At 37.5% G+C, this 23,011-nt stretch overlaps 1 protein-coding gene across 6 annotated transcripts in view; it reads right to left on the bottom strand.

Moving 5' to 3' along the window:
* Positions 1 to 23,011, bottom strand: part of ZCCHC4 (zinc finger CCHC-type containing 4) — a 56,744-nt gene that overhangs the window by 14,113 nt on the left and 19,620 nt on the right. For 4 of the 6 annotated variants that reach the window (XM_055245906.2, XM_063619766.1, XM_055245908.2 and 1 more), the window contains 5 exons: positions 21,670 to 21,945; positions 21,140 to 21,220; positions 9,878 to 9,950; positions 5,854 to 6,004; positions 4,137 to 4,237 (listed from right to left, as the gene is read on the bottom strand). In XM_055245906.2, coding sequence (XP_055101881.1) covers positions 4,137 to 4,237; positions 5,854 to 6,004; positions 9,878 to 9,950; positions 21,140 to 21,220; positions 21,670 to 21,945 — 682 coding nt within the window. The remainder of the gene's footprint in view (positions 1 to 4,136; positions 4,238 to 5,853; positions 6,005 to 9,877; positions 9,951 to 21,139; positions 21,221 to 21,669; positions 21,946 to 23,011) is intronic. The other 2 variants (XM_055245909.2, XM_063619765.1) reach the window with 1 other exon arrangement.

The following is a 23,011-nucleotide window of genomic DNA, read 5'->3' as shown; positions in this document are numbered from 1 at the left end:
GTCTGTCACAATCCCCATATCCCATAAGCTCTTATTTGAAATTAACATGTGGACATCTTATACCCCTTTTTACTTCAAACCCACTACATATTTTATGTTTATTACAGATTAAATTTTAAGAATTTTGGTAGCCATCTTTTAATTTGCAATACTTTTCCAGAAATTGCTGCCAAAATATCTTCATTTCTGACTGTGAAACTAATCTTGAAAAACATAGTGCCCTAACAGGCTGAGGTTTAAAAAGGATAGCTTTGACAAAAGCAAAGAGCTATATTTTTAACACCCCAGACAACTGTCCCATATTAAATACATACAAGAGAGAGCAGAATGTCTCAGGTGGAAAGGAGGTGAGATCATCTAATTCAGACACAGAAAATACAGGACATGAACACCACCACTCCCTGACCCCACCCCCATGGTGGACACCACTAATCACATTACTCTTTGCTACCAAGCCTGGTATTCTCAACAAATTCTCCAGAAAATCACTAGCAATTTATCAGGCTTAGTACCAAAAGAGAAACTTATCTGCCATCTCTTTCCTGGTTCAATCATTTTATTTTATAGGTAAGGAAACAGAATCTGGAGAGATAAAGTGACTTCTCCCAAGATTAAGTGGTCTCTAAAAGGCAGTGCCAGGACTCAGACTTCTGACTCGAAATCAGTTTCTTTTCATCATCACATCCTTCCTTTCTAATCTGTTGTTAATAAAATTCTTGGTTTTCTAGGTCTTTGATGACTGTTTTATTCTGTATTCATCAAGTGCTTGATTACTGAAGAGTCTACATAATTTATGTTTTATGAAGATTTGCAGCATTTCTGCCTTCCTCTTACCTGGGAAGTATTTCCAAAGAAGAGATTTAGTGATTTGGGGTTTTTGACTGCATTGTGGTTTGGGGGCTTATAATCATCTCAGGTGATGTCCAAAAAAAAAAAAAAAAGGCCTAATCAAGGTCTATGGGAAAAGATCTGTGAAGGAGGAGAGGGGACTCAAAGTTTTCATTCAATGAAGGCTAATATACAAGAAAAAAAGTACCACAAAATGAAGTTAGGCCAGGCATGGTGGCTCACACCTGTAATCCCAGCACTTTGGGAGGCTGAGGTGAGAGGATCGCTTGAGCCCAGGAGTTCGAGACCAGCCTGGACAACATAGAGAGATCCCATCTCTATTTAAAAAAATTTTTTTAATGAAGTTAAAGTAACAAAAGAAAAAGGAAAGCAAAATGCTCAGAAAGGAATAATAGGTCCAGAGAAATTTTCAAAAAATAGAAAAATTGTCCAAGAATGTAATCAAATAATGTTTATAAATACATGAGGAGATATGGCACAGTTTCTCCAACATGAGCATGTAATGGACAGTACTGTTCTTCCCTTTAGCAGGAATTAGGAAAAACAAATTTCCAAAGGTTGGCTTTCTCTTTATTGAGAAGACTGCTTTTTAGCCTGTCGGACACATATGACCTAATCAGAACCTTTCTTCATCAATACACTGAAGTGTATAATTATTGTCCACACTTGGACCTTGCAACTATTTCTCAAAACTGTAACCCTAATATTTCCAAAAGTTCTTTCCTAGTAACACAGACTGCCTAACAAGTGACGGCTGGTTACTGCAAAATTGCCTCTGTCATCTGCTGTATTCTGGATCTGTCTTCTTTTGCCCTCTCACCATTTCAAACTCTTGCCCATAGTGGAAAAAAAAAACTCCTCTCTAAATATGGATGTAACAGTTTTCTAAGGGCACGAATTATTAGGTTGGTGCAAAAGTAATTGCGGTTTTTGCCATTAAAAGGAATGAATGAATGAAAATGAATGGCAAAAACTGCAATTATTTTTGCACCAATTTATACAATTATGCAATTTTAATCTCTCAGATGTATCAAAAAAGGACCTGAGGGAGAGTTTTACCCCTACCTTGGGACTATCTGAATGATGACAACGACAGCGACGGTGATGCCAATGCCGACAGCAAGAACCTAAACTTAATACTTGCTGTGTGTTAAGGACAGGGCTAAGCCTTTCCAGGCATTATTTCATAAAATCCTTAAAACCTTAAAAGACAGATATATTATTGCCATATTCATTTAACAGGTAAGATAAGCTTCAGAGGGGTTAAGTAAGTGCCAGCGCCAGGATTAAAACTCAGATCCTTTTTGACTCCAGGGTTCATGCTGTTTCACTCAGTTATCCATTTGACATATACATGGCACCTACTGTGTGCCAAACATTGCACTAGATGATTATCCATTGCCAAAGGTGGAAGATGCTGCTGAAAACTAGAACCCGTTTACGTAGTTAACATCTTTAGAATATGTCAGCTACCTCTGTGTTGCAAATGTCAATACTAGAAGCATCCCTCAGACAAGAAACAGAAAACTTAATGCCCCAAAAACGAGTTAAATGAGCTTTGAGAAGACTTATGATATAGATTTTGCTCAAAGCAGAGCTCAAGAAGTCAAGTATAAAATGGCTTGTGCTACACACTTTTAGAACAAAACCTGTTAATGATATGTAATAGCCATAAAAAAGTCCATTATATTTGATAAAGTAATCTCAGTTTTGGAAATCTATTTTAAGCAAGTTATATAAAACATGAAAAAATTATATGCATAAAAGGTGTTTATAGCAGTGTTATTTATAGTACCTTAAAAGGTAAAAACAACCTGTAGTCCAAAAAGAAGGGAATAATAGCCTGTAAATGAAATAATTTAGTTATTAAAGCATAAAGATTGTGTAGCTATGTTTAAAAATGTATACTTATAAGACATAGTGAAGAAAGCAGAATTCAACATCGTCTTCTATGATTACAAACCTGTAAAAAGTACTTTTAAAAAAAGATTAGAAGGGAACACTTTGAAAGTACAGTGTCTGCTGTTTGGGTGGAATCACAAGTAGAGTCTTTTACTCTCATTTTTGGTAACACTGTCTCTTTCAGAATTTTAAAATAATTTTCATAATGGTATATGCCTTCAGGATTAGAAAGATTAGAACCAAGTGCTAGCTTGCAACAGCTAGTGAAGACATTTACAGCTAAAACTCTGCCTTAATCAGGGGCTAGTCGATTATTCAGAAAACTCAAACAGAAAACTCTTACAAAAAGAGGAAGCAGGCTGGGTACAATGGCTCACGCCTATAATCCAGCACTTTGAGAGGCTGAGGCAGGCAGATCACTTGAGGCCATGAGTTCAAGACCAGCCTGGCCAACATGGCAAAACCCTGTCTCTACTAAAAACACAGGGAAAAAAAATTAGGTGGGCATGGTGGCACATGTTTGTAGTCCCAGCTACTCAGGAGGCTAAGGCAGAAGAATCACTTGAACCTGGGAAGCAGAGGTTGCACTGAGCCGAGATTGCACCACCGCACTCCAGACTGTGTGACAAAGTGAGACTGTCTCAAAAAAAAAAAGAAGCAGTACCTGCCTGAAGACCATATACAGTGATGGCGACAACAGGGTTAACTTCAAACACAAGGGAAAAAAATACAGGAAAGTGGAGTTTAAAGCAGAATGAACTTAAAAGACCAAGTGGAGCTGCTGTGGACAGCAGCCTCATTCTCATTTCACGCAGGGGGAAAATTCCATAGTCATCGCTGTGAAGTTACTCACTCCTATAACTTCCTCCCGGAATCAACACATTCACACAGAGCCATCTCTGCCTTCTCTGACACTCCTGACATCCCAAGAGTGACGCAGTAAATTGTGCATGGCATTTCACCAACCAGAAAGGTGATTTACTTTTCTATACCCCCTGAAAAGAGGAAACGAACGTTCATAATGATGAACCGGGGGTGGGGGGGGCTGCAAAATCTCCTAGTGATGATGAAAGACTAAATCAGCCGCTCTAAACCCTAGCACACTTAGAATCACCCAAGGAGCTTGGTGAGATATTTTTTCTTGGGGCTTTGTCCTCTAATTCTGATTTAGTGGGTTTATTTTGGTACTCAATCTGTATTTTCAACACGCACTCTAGGGATTACTGATATTTAGGAACCACTGGACTGAGCTATATATGGTATAATATTAGTGTTTAACACAGCTCATTGTATTTTAATTTACTAAAATCAATGAATAGTCTTATATCTATTTAAGTAGAATCTCCATTCCCCAACCATGCCAGAAAACAGAATATGTACTCTACCTGGTAATCCAGCATCTGGAAGCTTGGAAAAAACTGACAAATTCGAGATTCAAAAAAATAGGGGAAAATCCAGAAAATGGGTAGTTCTTTGTGACTGTCATCTAATGGATCACAAAAAGGAAAAAATAATAGTAAATTAAAGAAAAAATAGAAGGCTACAGTAGAAAAACTTCTGCTAGCATGAGAAATTGCAATGATTCAACACATTTAAATCTCATACAAAAACAGAAAATGTTTACCAGAGTGCCATTTCAAACCTGTCTATTCCCAAAGGTCAGTGGACATATTCCTTTATATCGAAATATAGCTACTAAGAGTATGTAAAAGTAACCCTTATATGTATATTACTATTGTCTAGGTAAGGCAAAGATGTTACCTAAACAGTTGAAAATAGAAAAGGAATGCCACTTTTGAGGCACAAAGGTAGTCATGATGTAGTGGAAGCACCTCTGGACTAGAAGGCAGTAGGCCCTGGGTGTGAATCCCAGCTCTGCCACAACTCATTATCTTAGTTTTCAGGGATGAATCAACCTTGTCTGCATCATGGAAGATTCTTAAAAACAGTTTTACCAAAATTAGTGTTTGTGAGAGACAGGGAACACAGCTATTACTTACAAAGCACCTAGTATAGGCTAGTACTCATTATAGCAGTATTACAGCTAAAACTCCAACAGGCTGAAAAGCCTTAATCAGAGGCAAGCCTAATCATAGTGCTTACACTAAGCTATAGTAAGTACTTTCTATGTACTGTCTCCTTGCAATAATCCCTAGAATTAGATGTCATCCCATTTTACAGATGGGGAAACTGAAGCCATAAGCTGTCAAGTCCAATGCAGCCAGTAAGTGGCAGAACAGGAATTCAAGCCCACAAAGCTCTTTATTGCTTCCCCAATGACATTGACTTTATCCACTCTAATTAGCGGACTTAAAAACAGCAAATAAGTGAAATACTTAAACAATATGAGTCACGTTTTATATTTCATTTGCATTCTGTCTCCCAAAGCACTATTAGTGGAGAAGCATGATCACAAAATTCCTGACACTCTTAACAAATTTATCAACTTGCGAGCTAGAAAATGTTTCTAAAAAATGAATGTACCAACTAATTAGATAATTACATAAAATACTTTGAAGTCCTAAGTCACTTTAAACTGAATAATAACCCCCAGCCACTAGCCTACCTATAGGGCTGGGAATCTGTGTCAGTGATAACCACAATCAGCCTATGGGATGTCTAACCTCCAAACTTATATCCTGGCAAAGCGCAGAGCCCTGGACCTCAGGTTGAGTGCCCTCTTAGTGTTCTGGGCCAGGCTTTAGGAACAGAGAATGTATGATCCACAGGGCAGAGGTATGTGTCGGCTTTGTTCAAAAATCCATTCCTAGTACCTAAACAGTGCCTGGCACACAGTGGCCACTCAGTAAATATTTACTGAATGAATGACAGCAGTTCACCGCTGTTCTGCATAATGTCCCATTATCCCCATCAAAAACATAGTATTTTACCTATAAGCCATTAAAAAAATCCACATGATTAGAATAATACAAAGTATATCATGATAATGAAGTTTGCTGCAACATCAAATAAGCCTGTTTTTAAAAAGAGAACTCAAGACATGTATATTCTATCAGTGCTCTGATTCACTGAGCTCAGCTAATATTTGACAGGAAGTAGATACATAGATACATGTTTATTTTGCAGTAATAAATTATACACCTTGGCTTTGACCTTCTTTCCACATAGCAATTAACTTTTTGAATGTAATAGCCAGAGGTTCAACCAAGCCACCAAACGGAGGATCCGTCACCATAATGATTCCTTTGCCTTTATCTTCCTGTAAAAATGCTCTGCATACTTCAAGGGCAGTCTGGAACAAATAAAAATTCATTTCGAAATTAGGACTAGAGAGAGGCACTTCATCCTATTTGGAGGAGAATGCATTAGACTCAGTCTCTCTCTTAATACTGGAAACTTTACCAAGTCATCTTGCCACCACAGCATCCCTCAGTGACATTCTGAAGCCTCTCTTTGCCCCCATAAGATTTTATCTTTGGGTTCCTTGATAAGCAGGTTTTTAAAATTGCAAATTCAAACACCATCACTATCAGAAGACTACACATTTCAAATGGTTAAATTAAAAGGCTAAATTTAGTGTCCTAAAAGAAACTCATTACCCATGAAAACTATCTGAAATGTTAAATTCAATTTAACAAACAGAAGCCAGGATGGTGCTAAGCACTAGGGACACAAAGACGAAGAAGACATTGTTTTCCTATCTGGTTTGTCCAATGCCATGAGTTCAGTTTAATAACAGCTACAAATTAGCAGTTAAACATGCATATGTTTTTGAGTATCAGGCAGACATATTTGAACATGCACTGTAAGGAAATAAAAAATGAAAGTTCACAAACGACAAAGCGCATCTGGTGCATCAAACTATGCTATTAACACATTTTCTCAAAGGTTAATTTAAGCTTTTTTAGTAATTGCAAAGTAAACATTAACAGGGACATTTAATGGTTTTGCTATAAGTGAAGTTATTAAGAGATACCATATAACAGTATCTCCAGTCAACTGACTTGCAAGTAGCTTTCAAGTAGTCCCCTCAGTATCCCTGAGGGACTGGTTCCAGGACCCCCGCATATACCAAAATCTGCAGGTGCTAGAGTCCCTGATATAAAATATTGTAGTATTGCACATAACCTATGCACATCCTCCTACATAGTTTAAATCATCTCTAGATTACTTATAATACCTAATACAATGTAAATGATATATAAATAGTTCTTAGACTCTATGGTTTAGGGAATAATGACAAGAAAAAAGTGTACATGCTCAGTACAGTCACCACCATCCTCTTTTTTTTCCTAAATATTTTTGATCTCCAGTTGGTTGAACCCACAGATGCAGAACCCACAAGTGGGGAGAGGTGACTGTACTCATCTACAAAAATAAGTAAACACAGTATACAAAATGACATGAGATTTTAAAATTTAATGGCACTTTAAACTTTAATAAGCCTATATGTATTTTATAATAAAATATATTTTGTTCTACTGCTAAATCAATTTAGAAGACTCCACTGATAAGAGGAAAACCTTTTTCCCTAGGAGAGTCTCCATTAATTTCCTACTGGAACTCCTATAGCAGAGGATGACTTGTCAAGAAGGTTAATCATTTTTCAAGTGCTGTCTGGCACTTCCTTAACCTGCTTACAAGAACAAGGACTGAAAGCACAGATGATGATATTGAAATCTTCAAACTCCTTAGAGTTAAAAGTAGAAAAAAGAAATTATACAAGTAAATGATGTTTAACTCCTAACCTAACTTTAAAAATATTTTTAAAGGATTTTTTTTTCCAGGTAAGAATCAATGGCATCATAGCCCAACACAAGCTGCTGATGGTCTTAATGTTGATCTCCTATGAGAAATAGACACTTGCTTACAACGTTGACAGTAATTTGACTCTTTCCTTTATCTCAGTTATCATTTAAAAAGTGCCCGGCAATTTAATTAGCCATCCTCTCTACATACTTTAACTGACTTTGCCATTAAGGCAGATGACATTTTTTAATCACTATATGATTTGCAATGAGAAATCCTATGCGGGGAACTCCAGCTTTTGAATCTAGTGGACTGCAAAGTGCTGAGGTGCACTAGCAGAGTCTTCTATTTTCCTAAGCACCCTGGACAGCCTCAAAGGCACTGAGCCGACACTTAAATACTTAGTGATTGATTAGTGGATGGTAAATCTCTATTGAAAAACTTGACTCTGGGAGTAGGTAGAAAAAGGGCAGATAGTAAAATCATTAAAACAATGGGTTTCTGCAGATCAATCTCTATAGCTGCAGTGCTATTTAGAGGCTGCTGCTGAAATATAGAGTAAGGAAAGCCTGAGCTGGATGACTCTTTTCTTCAGGGAAGATAAAGTGGGGCTCCATCTTGGCAGCTTATTCCAACCATTACTGTAGAAACTTATAAGGTAATGCTGTACACTTTCTATAAGCTACAAAGAGTTTCGAAGAAAAAGGCTAATTACCTGTTACTCTTTAAAAATATAAAAAATTGTTAGCCAACCTTTAGGTATTTAATTTTATCCTTATTTTGTCTTCATTGTTCAAAATAAAAAGCAAAACCATAGTATGGTATTAAAACAGACAAAAAACAAGAAAACCCTAACTCACTAGTGTAGCATCAAGTAGTGATTCAAACTTGATTACATCCTCATTTACTACGACACAGCCCTGACCCCACCTGACATCAAGGTCCTGTGGTTTCAAGTAGTCAGGCTGGATATCCCCACAGCCCCACAAACTCAACCTTTCCAAACTTCACTTCCCTCTGTTTAGAAGAAAAAATACAAATCCAGGCCATTCTATCAAGTCAGCTTGGACTTTTCTCACTGCCTCTGTGAATGCCTAGACAACCCAGTTCTTTCCTCTCCTTTTCTCCTTTTCTCACTGCCACTGTCCCAGCTGAGAAGTCCCTCATCATCCACTGGCAAGTGACTTTCAACTCCCACTTTCCTTCACATTCACCTCAACAGTTCTCAATTCTTAGTGATTACCAACCACATAAACGCTTTGGGAAACAGCTGAAATATATCTAATTATAACTGCTGTTTATTTCAATACCTTGTTTTAATGGCTTCACAGCTGAAAAATATTAATATATATCCCAATGCTAAATTGATCCAAATGGAAGGAGTGCTATACTTACTAAATCAGGGGACTCGTTTTTCAATCCCAACCAACAATTTAACATTTGTTTTCATTTCCTGAACGCTGACTTTTAAAGTCTTCCTTGGTTTTCATCCTCCTACCATTAGTTAATAGCTCAAAGCACAATACATAGTAAGCATGGTTCACAATTTTTACAAAATTGATATATATGCATATATTTATGGGTATGCTTCAAGATGTCTTGATAATTTCACAATATTTTTGGCCAGCGTCCTGGCAGGTGTGATTACTTGGTTGGTTACAGATTTTATTTTATAATAGGCCTGACAAAGAGCTCAAACTAAATGTATCAGCTCTACTGTGCTGTTTATTCTCAGTGACATTATTAACCTCATATTGAAAGAAGCTTTTTTTAAGCTGCAGTCCTTTTTTTTTTTTAAAAGATCTTTTATTTTTTAGAGCAGTTTGAGGTTCACAGAAAAAGTGAGAGGAAGGAATAGAGATTTTCCGTACACTCCCAGCCCTGACACATGCATTTAATTACAGTGTGGTAAGTCTACAAAGGAGAACTTGACCCTTTGGGGAGCAGGGGTCAGGGGAGGCTGGAAGAACTGATTTGGAACAAAGTTCTAAAACATGAGTGGAAGTTATCAAGGCAAAAGACAGCAGAAACCAGCAGGAACAGCATGGACCTTCCCTGTGGTGGAAAGGCGTCCAACCAGTTCCAGATGAAAGCCCTGTGCCCTGAGCACAGACAGCAAAGGGGAAACAGGGAGAAGGGAGGCTAGAGTGGAAATTGGGGTCAGATCACACAGAGCCCCACGGGCCTTCTAAGAATGTGGGCCTTCATCCAAAAAGTAGTGAGAAGTCTTAACAAGGGAATAATAAAATCACCTCTAGGTGCTCAATAAACAGTGAAAGAACAAAAATAAATATCAGTAAATGGTAGAACAGCCACAATTTGACCTTGAGGGAATTTAGAAAAAGAACAAAGGAGGCACTCTGAAATCTGTTATTCCACAATCAGAGAACAATGAGATAATGGTCACAGCTCTTACCTTTCCATCAAAGAAATGATGGTTAAACATATTATAATGGCAAAAGCTATCTTCCATATAAAACTGTGAATACCTGTAAAATAATTACAGAGTTATTTGCCCAGTCACAGCTATAGAGTAGACAAATATAAACTAAATTTTGAAACAATAAAATCACACCTTTAAAAAATTTCATCATTCTTTAGTTTTTTGAAATAAAGAATAATTTCCAAAAATTTCAGGGAATCTGTAACAGTGAATAAATAACAAACTTAAGTGATTTTCCCATGTTTAATTAACCAGTAGTAAAACTAAAGAATACTCATATATAAAACACACATGTTCCTATGTACCAGGAGGTTATACATAAACAATCAGGTTACTGACAGATGATTATGCAATTTGAGCTTGCAATGGGTTAGCAATTAAGATACATCTCTCATGGTTAATAATTTAAAGGAGAATACTAAATCAACATTTCTGCTCAACAGCTGTTCATTTATTTTCTTCTGTAGGTGATTTTTTTTTTTTAGTATTTAATACAGGCCGGGCACAGTGGGTCACACCTGTAATTCCAGCACTTTGGGAGGCTCAGGCAGGCAGATTGCCTGAGCTAACAAGTTTGAGACCAATCTGGGCAACATGGCAAAACCCCGTCTCTACAAAAAATACAAAAATTAGCCAGGCATGGTGATGCATGCCTACGGTCCCAGCTACTAGGGAGGCTGAGGTGGGAGGATGGCTTGAGCCCAGGAGGCAGAGGCTGCAGTGAGCCAAGATCACGCCACTATACTCCAGCCTGGTCACTACAGCCAGACCATTTCTCAAGAAAAAAAAAAAAGTAATACAATTTTTTTTTTTTTTTTTGTCTAATGCAGGCTAGCTTAATACGCTTTTCAATATAATAGAAAAAGTATATGCATTTCCTATTTACTAAATTAGTGCCAGGAAAGAGGAATGTTTATTTACTGATTGAATTATTTTGTTTTGCTAACACAGTATTTTAAAAAGCCATTGGCAGTGAATGAGAGTACCACCTTTGGGTATTAACATTTTATAAATTCCTGCTAATTTACTAGGAAAAACTCATATCACATTATGACTTAAATCTGCATTTGATTACTTACAAGGCAGAACTTTCTATATTTCTTAACTGTATTTGTACTGTCTGTCCATATGTTTTCCCCATTTATGTATCTGGGTCTTAATGTCTGTGTTGCTGATTTCTCAGTTTTCAATATAATATAGAAACCTCTTTGTTATCTCAATAGGATTTTGAACTTCAACTATTTTATTACACATAATTTACATATGAATCACATCATCCTTCTTGGAAATTTGTAACCTGGTAAAAAGACTGAAAAAAATCTGAGACACATCCTTACTTATTATGACTTCTTGAACCAAATCATGATACTGTCAACTTCTTTGCTTGTATTTCTACTCAGTTACCCATTACTGTCTGTAACTGATTGATCATCCATGGTGAATATTTAATGTAAGGGACAGCACTGGTTTATCCTCTTCCCATTAACTGTGGTTACGAGCACAGGCTCTATAGTCAGATGGTCTGGTTTCAAACTATGTGTCTCTCGCTTACTAGCTGGGTATCCTTAGTAAGTTACTTAACCTTTCTGAGCCTCAGTTTCTTCATCCATAAAATGGTAAAAGTAACAATTTCTACCACATAGGACTGGATAACAATAAGATGATGTATGTAAAGTACTTAACGCAATGCCAGCTACACAGCATATACTAAAATGTCAAGTACTGTTACTGTTATTTTAATAATCAGCAGCTGTAAATATTTATGTCTTAATGTCTCTAATATTAGGGAATTATGTTTATGTTCACCAAAAATAATCTAAGCCTATTTCTTCTTGTTCTGTGGAGATGGACAAAGAGCTGCCAACCATTCTCGGTACAATATCCTTTAATGTCATTTAAGACACTGTCAGCACATTTCCTAAAACATAAATTTGCACTGAAGAAATAAAAGGTTTAGATAACTGGAAAATATTTAAACTATATACTGTAACCTAATGAACATTCCAAAAATTGACTGTGGGCAATGTCAAATGACCATTAAACAAATATGTCTTCCTATTTAACTAAATTTCACATAACTGCCTTTAAAAAAAGTGTATTAGTACTAGTACAGCCATGTGTAAACATGATATCATTTGAGGGTTTTCTTCTCTCTTGCACTGCTTTATGAGTACGACCAAAGGAAAATACAATCCCTTTTTAACTTAATTCCTATTGTTGTCATTCCTTCACAAAGATACAATAGTCATTTTTAAAAATTAAAAAAAGAAAATTTGATTTACATGAAATTCAGCACAGCACACCTGTCCAAAACATTCTGGGCAGCAGTGTGCAGAGGAAGAGAGAAAGAAAAGCCAAGATTTCAGTTCTAAGTTTCCATCAAATACATAATTTGAGAGCATAATTATTCATATTTAAATTATGAAAATTCACTCAACATTGCCCTCTTAAAATGAAATTGGCCACAAAGAATTATTCTCTCCATTGAATAAGGCAAACAAAACCAATCAGAAATGCATGCACTTGAAAAATGCTCAAAAGGACATTCATCTGGCCATTCATTCTCTTTAAATGAGAGTCAGTTACCAAGTGTGAAACATGCTCTACACACAGGAAATGTAATCAAGAGCTGAATAAAATTAGTTCATTAAATGAACCTAAGAAATTCATTTTTTGACATAACTTTATTTGGATAATAGTTTGCCAAATAGAGTTTCACATCTTTCATGCTAAAATTAGAGCATATAGAAATCCATCTTAGCAAATGTGAACTTCGTATCTCCTACCCCCTAAAAAATATATTTATAGCACATCTATAGAGAACACTGGAGTTTGAAGCAGTTCTCCAACCTTGGATAAACCTGTTGTAAGGCACCAGGAAACCAAAGTCAAAAGGCCAAAAAAACTACTCACTGTCACTCTATACTACGCAGAATTTTTTTTCTGATTTAACTGTGGTCTTTATGAGAAATCTGAACCAACCACACACTCCGCCATGCTGTAAATACTGGTAACAGCCTCAGAGCATTCCAGCAACTTATGTATTTCAATAAACCAGCTCTCTCTTAAGAACTAGTGTTGACCTTCTACAGAACTGACTCAGTAACAGACTATGTTATCAAAAAAACTGAGCTGTGATATCCCCAATGGAACACCATCAGTTTTTGTTTGCAAGGCACACACAAAAGTTTATAAGCATGAAAAAAAAAGTATCAATATATTCCATACATTATAAAATAACTTTATCCACATCCCCTAACCCCTACTCTGACCAGGACATTACAACTACAGGTGCAAGAAGAGGAAAACTAAAAGGCATGGCATTAAAGGTGAAATAGTTAAGGGGCCATATAAATCTTTCAAATTAAATCAGGCAAGATGAAGAGTTCTGGAGATCTGTTACAAACAACGTGAATTTACTTAACAATACTAAGTTGTATATCTAAAGATGGCTACTATGGTAAATATTATGTTATATGTACAGTTGACCTTTGAACAACACAGAGGTTAGGGGCGCAGCAGAAAATCCAAATATAACTTTTACCTTCTGTGTCAGTCCGTTTTGCATTGCTATAAAAGAATACCTGAGATTGGGTAATTTATAAAGAAAGGAGGTTTATTTGGATCATGGTTCTGCAGGCTGTACAAGCATACCACCAGCATCTGCTGGGCTTCTGGTGAGGCCTTAGGAAGTTTTTACTCATGGTGGAAGGGAAAGGGGAGCAGGCATGCCATACAGCAAGAGAAGAAGCAAGAAAGACAGGAGCAGGTGCCAAGCTCTTTAAACAACCAGCTCTTGCGTGAACTAATAGAATGAGAACTCACTTATTACCACAAAGACAGCATCAAGCCATTCATGGGGAATCAACCCCATGATTCAAACACCTCCCACTAGGCCCACCTCCAACACTGGAGATCACACTTCAACATGACATATCAACTCCAAACCATATCAACTCCCCAAAAACTTAACTACTAATAGCCTATGATGACTGGATGCCTTACAGATAACAGTCAATTAACACATATTTTGTATATGTTTTATATACAGCATTTTTACTATAAAGTTAGCTAGAGAAAAGAAAATGTTATTAAGAAAGTCATTTGGGAGGTCGAGGTGGGAGGATAGATTGAGGTCAGGAGTTCAAGACCAACCTGGCCAACAAGCAAGTCCCGTTTCTATTTAAAAAAATCATAAGGAAGAGACAATATTATTTAATATTCATTAAGTGGAAGTGGGTCACCATAAAGGTCTTCATCTTCATAATGAGTAGGCTTAGGAGGAGGAAGAGGAGGAGCAGTGGCAGAGGCAGAAGAAAATCCACTTGGAAGTGAACCCGAGCAGTCCAAAACCATGTTATTCAAGGGTTAACTGTATTTTTGAAAAATTTTTTAAAGTAAATCAGAGTACTATTAACACCACAAAATAAAATTCAGAAAACCATTTAAATTATAATAGCACCAAAAATAATAAAACATCTAGAGATAAATTTAATAAAAGAAGCACAAAACTTATATACTGAAAATTACAAAATATCATTTAAAGAAACTGAAGATCTAAAGAAATGGAAGGACATCTCATGTTCATGGACTGGACAACTTAATATTAAGATGGCAATATTCCCCAAATTAATCTACAAATTCAATGCAATCCCTGTAAAAATCTCAGCTGGCTTTTTTTTGTAGAAATTGACAAGCTGATCCTAACATTCATATGGAAATGCAAGACACCCAGAACAGCCAAAACAATCTTGAAAAAGAACAAAATAGGAAGACTCATACTTTCCATTTTCAAAATTTACCATACAGCAACAGTAATCATGACTGTGTAAGAGTGGCATAAGGATGGGCATAGATCAATGGAACAGAATTTAAAGTCCGTAAGTAAACCTATATATTTGTGGTCCTTTTGTTTTCATTATGGTACCAAGACAATTCAATGGGAAAAGAACAGTCTTTTCAATAAACGGTGCTAGAGCAACTAGTCATCCACATGCAAGCAGTTAGACCCCTACCTCATACAATAAATAAAAATTAGCAGGCCAGGCGCGGTGGCTCATGCCTGTAATCCCAGCACTTTGGGAGGCCAAGGCGGGCGGATCACAAGGTCAGGAGATCGAGACCATCCTGGCTAACACACGGTGAAAGCTCGTCTCTACTAAAAATACAAAAAATTAGCCAGGCATGGTGGCAGGCACCTGTAGTCCCAGCTACTCGGGAGGCTGAGGCAGGAGAATGGTGTGAAGCTGGGAGGCAGAGGTTGCAGTGAGCCAAGATGTGCCACTGCACTCCAGCCTGGGTGACAGAGCGAGACTCCGTCTCAAAAAAAAAAAAAAAAATCTCAAAATAGATTAAAGACCTAAGTGTAAAAGCAAAAATTATAAAACTCTTTGATGAAAACATGGGTATAGATACTCATTGGATTAGGCAAGACTTTCTTAGATATGACACCTAACACACAAGCAACTGAAGAAAAAAGAAAAACTGGACTTCATCACAAGTGAAAAGACAATCCACAAGATGAGAGAAAATATTAGCAAATCATGTATCTGATAAGGGTCTAGTATGCAGAATATATTAAGAACTTTCACAATTCAACAAAAATACAAATAACCAATTAAAAACTGGGCAAAGGATTGATATTTCTCCGATAGGATAAACAAATGGCCTATAAGCACATGAAAAGATGCTTAACATTAGCCATCAGTGGAATACACAACAAAACCTCAAGGAGATACCACTTCAAAAAGACAGACGATAATAAACATTGGCAAGGACATGGGGACATTAGAAACCTCATATATTCCTGGTAAGAATAAAATATGATGCAGCCACTTTGGAAAGTAGTTTGGCTGTTCCCCAAGAAGGTAAACATAGTTACCACAAGACCTAGCAATTCCACTTCTAGGTATAAGGGCTGAACTGTTTCACCCCCAAAATCCTTATGTTGAAGCCCTAATCACTAGTACTTCAGAATGTGGCTATTTGGAGACACAGCCTTTAAAGAGGTAATTAAGTTAAAATGAGGCCATTAGTATGAGCCTTAATCCAATCTGACTGGTATCCTTATAAGAAGAGGAAATTTGGACATAGTAAGAAACGCCAGGGATACGCACACAAAGAGAAGACCTTATGAGGAGACAGTGACCATCTGCATGCCAAAGAGAGAGGCCTCAGGAGAAACCAAAACCTGCTACAACCTTGATCTTGGACTACCAGCCTCCAGAACTGTGAGAGAATAAATTTCTGTTGTTTAAGCCACATAGTCTGTGGTATTTTGTTAAGGCAGCCCTAACAAACTAATACCCAAGAGATCTGAAAACCTATGTTCACATGGAATTTGTACACAAATGTTCATAGCAGTATTATTCATAATAGCCAAAAAGTGGAAGCAACTCAAGTGTCCATCAACAGATGAAAAGATAAACAAAATTTGGTATATCCATATAGTAGAATATTATTCAGCCAAAAAAAGGAATGAAGTACTGATACATGCTACCACACGGGTGAACCTTGAAAACTTTATGCTAAGTGAAAGAAGTCTGACACAAAAGGCCACACAGTGTATTATTCCACTTATATAAAAAATATCTAGAATAGGCAAAGCATATCCATAAAGATAGAAAGTAGATTCATGGTTGTCAAAGGCTGGGGGCATGGTAAATGGGGAGGGACTGCTCACAGGGAGAGTGCTTCTTCTGAAGGTGATGAAAATGTTGTGGAATTAGATAGCGGGGATGGCTACACAACTGTGTGAATATACAGAAAACTACCGTTTTATGTATGTAAAATATATCTCAATTTTAAAAAAAGAAATGGGCTGGGCATGATGGCTCACACCCTGTAATCCCAGCACTTTGGGAGGCTGAGGCAGGCACACTGCATTAGCCCAGGAGTTTAAGACTATCTTGGGCAACAGGGTGAAACCCCGTCTCTACAAGAAATACAAAAATTAACTGGGTGTGGTGGCACACGCCTGTGGTCCCAGCTACTTGGGAGAGACTGAGGTAGGAGGATCGCTTGAATCCAGGAGGTTGAGGCTGCAGTGAGCTGAGATCACGCCATTGCATTCCAGCTTGGGTGACAGAGCAAGACGCTGTCTCAAAAAGAAATATACCTAAAATATCACCGGCAGGAAAAGTTTTCAAGGTTATAGATCTACTTTTTAAAATGTTTGTATGCATAAAAAAGGTTTAAAAAGCCAAAACCCATAATGTTTTGGATGACAGAATTAAAGATCATTTTTCCTTTTTTAAAAACAAAGTAAACCAAGGACTCTTGCAATTTTAACAAGTTCTTTGAGAAGATGCACTACGATATCACCTAGTCTCTGTTTGTTTAAGTAAGTCCACTAAAACTAGCTTGAAAAAGCTTGTCTTTAATAACTTAGAATCATTATATAACTTTTAATGTAAATTCAAAACCATACTATTAGAAAGATCACATTGTACCATTTTCACTGAAGTAAAAGTGCCAGTTAGGAATATGAGTGCTGCTGGCAACTGTATACGTTGTCTTGAATAGTTTACTTATGGACATCTGGTTTTTTGTCTCTCCAGCACCTACATCCCTACTCTTTAAGTCGAATACCTGTTTCCTGTGGAGAACCGACTCCATGTGATTGGTCAGAGGCTGGCTGGAGTACCCCATCTGCCAGGCCACAGTGACGGCTCTGGAATAGGCAAGTGACCCCAGCCAGGCTAATCAGAACACTCTCTGGAGTTCTGCCGTTGGAGCTCTTAGGAAGAACTGCCTCTTTCCACTGGGCAGTTAAGCCGAAAACTAGACAAGCTTAAAGCTGCTGCCACCAACGTCCCTGGCAGTAGGAAGGAAGCTGTCTGCAGAATGAAATCAATACACAGAGAAAGACAGAATGAGAGGTGGAGAGAGAAAGAGGGAGCCCTAGCAACATTGTGTGAGGCTCACTATCTCAACTAGATGAAAGCCTGCTATATCCCAGACCTCAGTAATGTAAACCAATAAATTCTCTTTTACGTGATTGGATTTCTAGGTCTCCAAGGAAAAAAATCCTGAGTGCCTTATTCTAAAAATATAAATAACCTAGAAACCAGTTTCGATTCCTCTGAAAATCTTTGTGGAACAAGGCAGGAGGATACAGGGAGAAAGGGAGAGATGGAAGGATGACAAGAAAGAAACTGACTATATGAGAAAGGCATATAAACAAGTTCAAAAGCAAAGTTATTTCCAAAGGATAGCTTAGTTTTTGGAGCCAGACTGCCTTGGCTTGAATTCTAGCTTGGCCACTTTTATAAACTGTGATTTTGATCAAGCTATTTAACCTCTTTATGCCTCAGTTTTCTCATCTGGAAAAATGAGGATGACGACAGCATCTATCTTACAGGGCTAATGTGAGGAATGAGTCAGGGCGAGGCCTGAAATACAATAGGCACTCAAAAAATACCAGCTATACCAGGCACAGTGGTTCACACCTGTAATTCCAGCAATTTGGGAGGCTGAAGGAAGTAGATCACTTGAGGTCAGGAGTTCGAGATCAGCCTGGCCAACATGGTGAAATCCCTTCTCTACTAAAAATACAAAAATTAGCTGTGCATGGCAGCAGACGCCTGTAATCCCAGCTACTGGGGAGGCTGAGGCAGGAGAATTGCTTGAGCCCAGGAGGCGGTGGTTATAGTGAGCTGAGATCGCACCACTGCACTCTAGCCTGGGTGACAGAGCCAGACTCTGTCTCAAACAAACAAATAAAAATACCCCCTATTAATAATACATTATAAGAACCCAAAAGTTAAACTTCTACCTTTAAAATAATGCATTTAGAATAATTTAATACTTTAGGAAAGGAACACAGAATTAAAAAAAAGAAGTTGCTATCTCCATGCATATCCATACAATGGAATATCATACAGCCAGCCATAAGAGGCATGAAGTACCACTACATGCATGGGTGAGCCTTGAAAACATGATGCTAAGTGAAAGAAGCCAGCCACAAAGGTCACAGATTTTATGATTCTATTTATATAAAATGTGCAGAACAGGCAACTCCAGAAAAGAGAGACAGAAAGTGCTTGTGAAGGGAAGTGAACTCTAGGTTTCTTTTCAGTATGATAGAAATGTTCTAGAAGTACCTAGTGGTGATGGTTGCACAACACGGTGATTACAACAAAAACCACTGAAATATATACTTTTAAATGGTGACTATTAAATGAATTATATCCAATTAAAAATAAATCGAGTTAATCTTTAAGAAGTCTATATCATCATTTGTCAAGGATCACTCATGTTAAGCAGATGTTAGTAAAGTGTGCTAGTCCTGTTAACAAGGGATGAGTGGTTACCAGGCCAGACCTATTCATAAGGAATGAGACAGTATAGGTAATTTCTGAGTAATGTGCTTGTGTATGTCAGACAACTTAGAGTCGACTCAGAAATCTAAAGTAAAATAAATTATTAAAGCTACACTTCATTTTATTTTTTTGAGACAGGGGTCTCATTCTGTTGTGCAGGCTGGAATGCAGTGGTGCAATCTTGGCTCACTACAACCTCTACCTTCTGGGGTCAAGCAATCCTCTGACCTCAGCCTCCGGAGTAGTTGGGACTATAGGCACGTACCACCATGCCCAGCTAATTTTTGTATTTTTAGTAGCAATGGGGTTTCACCATGTTGCCCAGGCTGGTTTTGAACTCCTAGACTCAAGTGATCCACCTGCCTCAGCCTCCCAAAGTGCTGGGATTACAGGCATAGGCCACTGCACCCGGCCAGGCTACACTTTTATGATTATTAGCTTTTCTGAGACTGAGTCCTGCTGTCACCCAGGCTGGACTGCAGTTACGTGAACTCAGCTCACTGCAACCTCCACCTCCTGGGTTCCAGCGATTCTCCTGCCTCAGCCTCCCTAGTAGCTGGGATTATAGGCGTGAGCCACCACGCTCAGCTAATTTTTCTTATTTTTAGTAGGGATGGGGTTTCACCATATTGGCTAGGCTGGTCTTGCACTCCTGACCTCAAGTGATCTGCCAGCCTTGGCCTCCCAAAGTGCTGGGATTATAAGCATAAGCCACCGCACCTGGCCCAAACTACACTTTTTAAAGGGACATTTTACACTTTAAAAATCTGTTTGGTGCTCGGTGGCTCATGTCTGTAATCCCAACACTTTGGGAGGCCAAGGCAGGAGGACTGCTTGAGGCCAGGAGTTCCAGACCCCAAATCTACAAAATTTTCTTTTTTTTAAATTACCTGGGTGTGGTAGTGCTAACCTGTAGTCCTAGCTACTAGGGAGACTGAGGCTAGAGGATTGCTTGACCCCAGGAGTTTGAGGGTACAGTGGGCTATGACCATGCCAATGCACTCCAGCCTGGGTGACAGAGCGAGACCCTGTCTAAGAAAAAAAAAAAACCTGTCTGCTTTGTTTTTAGGAACAGATCTAAATAAAAGGAAACACAAAGGATTCCTTCAATATCTTCAAGAACACATTAAAAATACTAAGAACATAGTGTCTTATAAATTCTACATGAACTCCTGGTATTAAACAATTACAGAAACTGAGAAGAGTATTTCTACAGTTTCTGTAATTTCTACAGAATTATAGACACAGTGGACAATGTATTTACCATCCATGTTATAAGTTAAAGGTCTGTATCTTCAAAACTACCACCAGAGGGGAGATTCAAGATGTGTTCCTCCCTCTGTATCATCAAGTCAGAAATCATCAGATGCCATTTAATTCCAACCCTCTCACAAAGTCTATCTGTCGGCTAATCCTCTGCTCTGGGACATGTCTATCCCCTGCTTAGCACTCCCTTCACTCCAGGCTATGTTCAGTGAAAGACAATATGTACAACATCCAGTAAAATATACTAAAAGAAATGTCTGAGTTCTCACACTTCAAAGATCTAATGAAACAAAATGCTGGAAGTCTGATTAAGTATGAGGCAGTTTAGAATTATCTTTGAACATAATGTATGAGAAGAAACCTCACTCAATAGAGATTCATCTCTAGATTATAAGCCAAAGACAAACTAGACACATTCATAGAGAAAATCTAGGAAGCACACCAGCAAAAGGAGAAATCAGCTGCCTCCCTGTTTGAAATACAGATTACACATTGAATTTATTTGACTAAAAAGTTTCCTCATAACAAATTACTACTTCTAAATGTAAAGTAAAGAGTTGTAACAGAGTATAAACAATTAAAAACAGAAAAACATTAAAAAGAAACAGGAAACAATGAAAGGAAATACTGTATTTTGTAAACCTACCGAAAATCAATATCCAATAAAAGGCTTTTAATGTTAGACTTCTTGTCACCTGACGCTGTCAACTTGATCAGCTCATGCAACCTAAAGCAATTAGTGAAAACAAATGTAATAAGAAATTACAAATGTCATAGACAATAAGCAAACAAACAACAAAACCATCAATGTTCTTATGGTATTTATGATATTTCAGTGAAACACTGAAGAGAATTTGGCAGGTATAATCAAGGTTTCAATTTTGCAAATATTTTTTAAGAGCAGAACTTACCTGAAACAGAGAGGTCTGAAATTATAAACAATTTAGCAGTTAAATCAGAAAGAATCTTCTCTCATGCATCAGAAAGAAATCCACGAAGATTTTTCTCAAATGGAATACAGATTGCAAACTCCTTAAGAGAGGGACCGTGCTTTACATTTTAAACACCTAAAGCTTCATGCTATACCTTGCACAGAGTAAATAACTACTTAATAAAATCTTCATATAGTTTCCATAGTGGTGAGAAGATAATTCTTTAAAAAATCATATGACATACCTTGGTGTTCCAACACACAGTACTCTTCTGAATCCGAGGGCAGAAAGTAAGTCTACCAAGAACTGACAGCTCCGATCAGCAAACAGATACTGGGCATTTGTCTTCTTGTTTTCCAGTGGATAAAGGAGTTGACTGGGCCTTCTTAACTGGGTGATGGACACATCACCCAGAACCTGATGCTCACTATGTTGCCCCCAGTCATCTGGTAACAGCAACTGCTGACATCTTTGACAAAACCTTCTCTGAGTCAAGGGCAACTCAATAAACTTCAAGTACCTTCAAGACAAAATAAAACACAAAGAAATATATTTTAAGTTTATTGTTGTAAACACAACGTGTTTTGCCATTTTTAGTATCCAAAAAGTATTCTTACTTCCTAAAGAATATTGCGTAAAGAAGAAAGGTAGGAAGAAATCTGTGGAACGTTGGCTAGAATTTATGTCTCGCTGCACACCTACAAAGAGGAAAAGGATCAGCAGTTTCATAAGAATTGAGACGCTCCAATTTAGTCACTGAATGAAGATCAATATCCATTTAAAATGTGAACATAATATATTACTCAAACAACTTAGTAGTAATGACAACTACTATCAAGTTTAAATTTACTGACAAATCCACATGTTCTAACTTTTATCTGTTAAACAGTCCGGCTCACTTGACAATCATTTTAAAATGAGAAATTAAGATCATTCTTCAAGTTCTTATGACATACTTAGCAAGAAAAAATTACCTCCTAAAAGAAAGATGTTTCTCGAAGCTCCTCTGTTCTTAGCAGTACTGATGGAGTTATAAGCTCACCTCCAAAACAGCAAGACAATATTCAAAGGCTTAAAAAAGACTACACTGAATATCCCATTTGATTTCTTCCAAGTCACCCTTATATCCAATTTCAAAGTCACCATTTCTTTTTTCTTTCTTTTTTAATTTTATTAGAGATTATTAGAGAGAGAAAATAATCATGGTCAGTATGTTTTAAAACTGCTGGTTTTGTATATGTGATGCCAGCTATGAAATCAGAGTAAGAAAACAAAAGAAAAATAAATAATATGATTGAGGACTGCGGAGAGTCAGAAATGTCTAAAACTAAGCAGGTTAAAATAAATAGTGCACTAAACAATCCTTATAGTTTGGGAAAAGTCATATCTTTTTTTTTTTTTTTTTTTTTTGAGACGGAGTCACCCAGGCTAGAATGCAGTGGTGCAATCTTGGCTCACTGCAGCCTCCATCTCTCAGGTTCAAGCAATTCTCCTGCCTTAGCCTCCCAAGCAGCTGGGACTACAGGCACGCACCACCACACCCAGCTAATTTTTCTATTTTTAGTAGAGATAGGATTTCACCATGT

This window comes from Symphalangus syndactylus, chromosome 16 (assembly GCF_028878055.3).
Source record: "Symphalangus syndactylus isolate Jambi chromosome 16, NHGRI_mSymSyn1-v2.1_pri, whole genome shotgun sequence".
In the NCBI taxonomy this organism is placed as follows: Eukaryota; Metazoa; Chordata; class Mammalia; order Primates; family Hylobatidae; genus Symphalangus; species Symphalangus syndactylus.
Note: the sequence above shows the minus strand (reverse complement) of the source record. Positions and strands in the feature narration are given on the sequence as shown.